The sequence below is a fragment of the Natrix helvetica genome (genome assembly GCF_964273705.1).
Source record: "Natrix helvetica genome assembly, chromosome: 5".
Lineage (NCBI taxonomy): Eukaryota > Metazoa > Chordata > Lepidosauria > Squamata > Natricidae > Natrix > Natrix helvetica.
In genome coordinates this window covers 142,058,298-142,064,297 of record NC_138551.1, presented here as the reverse complement: position 1 = coordinate 142,064,297, position 6,000 = coordinate 142,058,298, and the positions used below count along the sequence as shown (strand labels likewise).

General features: G+C 49.0%; 1 protein-coding gene across 1 annotated transcript in view; it reads right to left on the bottom strand.

Moving 5' to 3' along the window:
- CLCN6 (chloride voltage-gated channel 6) overlaps positions 1 to 6,000 on the bottom strand; it is a 47,590-nt gene that overhangs the window by 2,912 nt on the left and 38,678 nt on the right. The window contains exons 19-22 of the mRNA XM_081954619.1: positions 4,572 to 4,729; positions 2,928 to 3,084; positions 2,625 to 2,732; positions 1,186 to 1,311 (exon numbers count right to left, since the gene is read on the bottom strand). Coding sequence (XP_081810745.1) covers positions 1,186 to 1,311; positions 2,625 to 2,732; positions 2,928 to 3,084; positions 4,572 to 4,729 — 549 coding nt within the window. The remainder of the gene's footprint in view (positions 1 to 1,185; positions 1,312 to 2,624; positions 2,733 to 2,927; positions 3,085 to 4,571; positions 4,730 to 6,000) is intronic.

Below are 6,000 nucleotides of genomic sequence, written 5' to 3'. Positions count from 1 at the left end.
AAGGTGCTCCCTCTGCAGCTTTGGAGACTATTCCTTATGTGCTAGTCGTTCCTGACTCTAGGGGGCGGTGCTCATCTCCGTTTCAAAGCCGAAGAGCCAGCGCTGTCCGAAGACGTCTCCATGGTCATGTGGACGACATGACTCAACGCCGAAGGCGCACGGAACACTGTTGCCTTCCCTCCAAAGGTGGTCCCTATTTGTTTGCTTGCATTTTTCATGTGCTTTCGAACTGCTAGGTTGGCAGAAGCTGGGACGAGTAACAGCTCACTCGGTTACGTGGCGCTAGGGATTCGAACCGCCAAACTGCCGACCTTTCTGATCGACAAGCTCAGCGTCTTAGCCACTGAGCCACGGCATCAAAACATGATCTTCCCTCAAACCGAAGCAGAGCTGGAAGGGAAGAAGGGAAGCCAATTTTGCTGCCCAACAATGTTTCTCCTGGAACTAGCCTAATACTAGTTTACGCCTCTTGAGCAAAAACTCTAAAGCAGGGGTGGCAACTTGAAGGCTTGTGGGCTTCAACTTGGCCTGGGGAATTCTGAAGGGTTGAAATCCACGACCCTTAAAAAGCTGCCAAGGTTGGACTCCCCCTGCTCTAAAGCTGCCTTTGCAGCAAGTGGTTTCAGGAACAGAGGCACAAGTTACAAGCCGATGACATTTCTTCCTAGGGCCGTCTGAGAGCTTCAGCGCCATCTGCGGACCTGCAGCGCCATCTAGTGGTGAAACCTCAAACTTTCACCTTGGCTCAACTTTAAAGGTAAAGGTTTCCCTCGCACATATGTGCTAGTTGTTCCCGACTCTAGGGGGCGGTGCTCATCTCCGTTTCAAAGCCGAAGAGCCAGCGCTGTCCAAAGACGTCTCCGTGGTCATGTGGCTGGCCTGACTAAACGCCAAAGGCGCACGGAACACTGTTACCTTCCCACCAATAGGTGGTTCCTATTTTTCTACTTCCATTTTTTATGTTCTTTCAAACTGCTAAGTTGGAAGAAGCTGGGACAAGTCGCGGGAGTTCACTCCGTTACGCGGTGCTAGGGATTCGAACCGCCGAATTGCCGACCTTTCTGATCGACAAGCTCAGCGTCTTAGCCCCCAAGCCGCCGCATCCCAACTTTAAGCAACTGCAAATTACAAATTGGATCAGAAAAGAGGAAAGTTTCCTCCAAAGACACCGCAGACAAGACTCACCTCCCCGACGGCGTTCACCACGGGCAAGTGCCTCAGCCCCATCGTCCGGAAGAGGTTGAAGACTTGGGAGATGTGAGCATTAGGCGAGATGGTGAAGGGAGAAGGGTTCATGTAAGGAGTGACGTCCTGTTGGGGAGAAAAAAAGCTCGACTTTCAGTTGAAATTTCTATTAGTTTATCAAAATAGAAAATGTAGACGGCAAAGAGAAATGAAAATGCTTTTCTTTTTCTTTTCTTTTCTTCTTTTTCTCTCCTGTTGTGGTTGCTCCAAAGGCCACTCTGTTGCCAGCAGCCTGTGGAGCTGGCAGCAGAGTCAGACAGTGAGGAGGTTGGGGAGGAAGATGGGCCAGTCCTGGGGTCTGGGGAAGGCTCGGACAAGGGCCTTGCGTCAGAGGCAGAGAGGGGGCCAGGGCCATCTGGGAATTATGTGCTGCCTCTGAGTCGGACATCAGTGGGGCAGAAGAACAGGGGGAGCCTGTTCCCAGTGCGTGTATGCGCAGAGCTGCCAGAAGGCAAGAACAGTTAAGACAGAATGGGTGACTCAGGAGTAAGTCTTGGAGGTGACCCATAGGACATAAAGGAGGAGCAAAGGCACCTGAGCCTTTGCATGAAGCTACTTGGTTCATGCTGGTCAGTTTACCTTCTGAAGCTCCGTTTTGACTCTTTGTTCCGCGTGGCCTTGCCAAGCTAATTGCCAATTAAGTCTTCAGCAGCATTTTAAGGGAGATAAAGGTGGATGCTTATCAGCCTTATGCCGAAGGACTTTGGCAGACTACTGTAGGACTCTTTACAAACTATTCGGGACTCATTACGGGCTGCGAATGAACATAATTCACAGCCTTTGAAATAAAAGGAGGGTTTGGGGGACTTAAGCGTGAGCTTTTTACTGTTATCAGGAAGCCTAAGTCAGAACGCTCTCCTATTTTCACTTTATTTTTCAAAAGCCTGTGACTTTCAGAGAGGAATTTATTTAGGCGAAAGCAGTGGTGGGTTCCTCTCCCTGTCCCTACCAGTATGGTGTCACGGGGCCGTGCGTCCTTTCGTGCACACGCGCTGTGCACACATTCGCACTCCACCGCCCCTGTGACACCCAGTTGCTTGTCGGAGCTCGTGCAGACACCGCACACTGTGTGCGCAATTGGCTGGTTGCTTTAATAACCGGTATAGAACGCAGGCGGGCAGGCCAAACGAGGCACCATACCGGTACGCTGTCAGCTGCTCCCGGCTACTACCGGTACGCCCATACCGGCCGGAACCCGCCACTGCCCCAAAGTCTGCATTATAAATCTCTAACCATTTGTCCTCTGTATCCGGTTCTGGATGGACAAACTTCAAAAACAAACCCAAAGGGATGGAAAACATACAAATTTCAAGGCAGGCAGAAGTGTCCTTTCTCAGAAAGGCGGTAGAAGCCGCGCAACTGCAAGGAGAAGGCCTTACCACAATCATACGTGGATTCAGGAGCGTGAGATCTAAGTCATGGATGTCCGGATAGCGTGGGTAATCTTCTGACATATCTGCATACGACAGACGAGGCTGGTTGGCACTCTAAGAAGGAGCGAAACAAGAAGAAATAGACATCCTTTTTTCTAACGTGCTAAAAAAAACATTCTAACAGAGTCTCTGCTTGGGGGTGGGGGGAACCAATTGGGATATTAATGTAAGAACCTCTCCTATCCCAGAAAAATCTGCTGGATTATCATCTACGCAGACAGCCCGGTAAACTCCTTAGTCGGAACTCACTGATTGATTCTCTGCATAGCAGATTCCTCGGACAAGTAAAGTGACCAGCTGTGAGCGTAGGATCAGGCCGTGGAAAGTCAGAGGCCGGAAGCGTTCCTCCATCGTCCACTCCTCGCTGGGGGACTGGTCTGGATACAGGTTGGGATACGGAGTGTATCTAGAAGGAACCATACAACTTCATTTCGGATGGATGGATGATGTAATGGAAGGACTGAAGGAAGGGGAGATTGGATGGATGGATGGATGGAAGCAAGGAAGGAAGATAGGTAGAGATATGATGGGAGGGGAAGTGGGATGGATGGATGCAATTGTTGGATGGATGGATGATGTAATGGAAGGATTGAAGGAAGGGGGTGGAAGGATGGAATGGAAAATTGAAGGACTGAAGGAAGGGAAGATAGGAAGGATGGATGGATGGATGGATGGATGGATGGAAGGAAGATAGATATGATGGAAGGAGAAGTGGGGTGGATGGATGTAATTGGTGGATGGATGGATGATGTAATGGAAGGATTGAAGGAAGGGGGTGGATGGATGGAATAGAAGGATTGAAGGACTGAAGGAAGGGAAGATAGGATGGATGGATGGAAGGAAGGTAGATAGATATGATGGAAGGAAAAGTGGGGAGGATGGATGTAATTGGTGGGTGGATGGGTGGATGATGCAATGGAAGGATTGAAGGAAGGGGAGATTGGATGGATGGAAAGAAAATAGGTAGAGATATAAGGGGAAGTGGGATGGATGGATGCAATTGTTGGATGGATGGATGATGTAATTGAAGGATTGAAGGAAGGGGGGGTGGATGGATGGAATGGAAGGATTGAAGGACTGAAGGAAGGGAAGATAGGATGGATTGATGGAAGGAAGGTAGATAGATATGATGGAAGGAGAAGTGGGGTGAATGGATGCAATTGGTGGATGGATGGATGATGGAATGGAAGGATTGAAGGAAGGGGGGGTGGATGGATGGAATGGAAGGATTGAAGGACTGAAGGAAGGGAAGATAGAATGGATGGAAGGAAGGAAGGTAGATAGATATGATGGAAGGAGAAATGGGGTGGATGGATGTAATTGGTGGATGGATGGATGATGGAATGGAAGGATTGAAGGAAGGGGAGATAGGATGGATAGATGGAAGGAAGGAAGATAGGTAGAGATATGATGGAAGGGGAAGTGGGATGGATGGATGTAATTGTTGGATGGATGGATGGATGGATGGATGACGTAATGGAAGGACTAAAGGAAGGGGAGATGGGATGGATGGATAGATAGATAGAAGGAATGAAGAAAGGAAGTGACATGATGGAATGGGAGGTGGGATGAATGGATGTAAAGGAAGGGAGGGAGGGAGGGAGGAAGGAAGGAAGGAAGGGGAGATGGATTGGTTGCGTTCATCAGTTTCTGAGACATGTCCACATTTTCCTTCCTTACATAGTCAAGGAAGAGCTTTAAGGGAACTTAAGCAATTAGCATCCACGAAAGACCTATCAAAAACCAGCTGGTCTTTAAGTGCCAAACTCTTTGATATCTAAGAAGGAATCTACTAATCCTGCTGGCTGGATCTGGTGGCCTCTCCTCTCCACACAGGCAGCCATGGGTTTGCGCACCACACGGCACCTCACGGTCCCCCTTCCCCATGCTCACTTCCGCTCCAACATCTGCTGCAGCATGTCCTCCGTCTCCGGCGGCTCCTCGGCCGCGTTGTGGTCATCGCACACATTTCTCAACTCGCTGGACGGATACGACTTCATGGACTGGCTACGTTTGCGCTGCTCGGTCGCCCGAGTGAGAATGCTGGATTTCTGAAAGAAGGAAAGCGGGACACCGTTTACCCAAGGATCATTTTGGGGGAAACTCCAGGTGTCAGGCCTGCAGTTATATTCCTTTTTAGGATCTTTGGCCTGCCACACTCTCTATTATTTCATTATGCTGTTTCATTAGAGTAGTCGTTAGGAGGGGGGGAATAGAAAGGAGTAGAATTGTGGAATGTGTTGTTGTCATTCTTTTCTAGAAGCCCAAGGTCATCTTTTGTCTCCGCACCTCTGCACCTGACCGGAACCAGCTGGGTGGAGATGCCAGCGTAGGCGAAGAAGATTGGACCATGTGATGGATTTCTGGGTGTGGGGATAAGATCATGAACTTTCAACTGGGTGGAATCCCAGGAAGTTTTTCAGATTTGGGATTCCACAGTACAATGCCAACATGTCTGTCTTATTAAATTGGAACTTTTAAGGATAGCTCTGCCTTGGACTCTGATTTAATTCTGCATGATATTTGGAACGCTGACCCCGGGATTGTTTCATTCAAGTCAGCCCTCAGAATCAAGAACGGGATTCACCTGTCTATTCTAAACACACTGCGTTTAGAATATTTTAATGCCCGGTAAGTCTAAAAAAGATAAAAATGACTCCATCTTGACTGAACCCGACTGGGACAACCATCTCATTTCTCTGTGACAGCACAGAAGGATTTGCTACTAGATTTTTTTTAGAGAATTTCTGGAGCCTGCAGATCTGACATCCCCTCAGAATAGAATACTTAAACTTTCAGGCTTGTAATCTCAATTTAAGCAAGCCATTGCTGAAATCCTGTTTCGCTTTCGTTCAAATGATTGTTGTGGCCCACCAGCGGCAAGCGGAGCTGGCAGCAGATTCGGACAGTGAGGAGGTTGGGGAGGAATATGGGCCAGTCCTGGAGTCTGGGGAAGGCTCTGATGAGGGCTCTGCAGCGGAGGCAGAGAGGGGGCCAGGGCCATTTGACAGTTATCATCTGCCTTCGGAGTCGGAGATCAGTGAGGCAGACAAACAGCTGGAGCCTGTTCCCAGTGTGCGCATGTGCAGAGTTGCCAGACGAAGGAAATAGCTAAGGAACAAGGGTCGACTTGGGAGTAAGGCCACAGGTGGACGATGAATGGCCCCTCACAGAGGACATAAAAGAGGAGTGAAAGGGGAGTGGAGTTTGTAGGAGACAATTAGTTTGCTGAATTGGTTCGTGACTCTCCGAGATTCCTAGCCAAGTTTTGCAGATATCAACCTGGCAGCTCTCCAAGCCAGAGAAGGTCTGTGACTGTAAA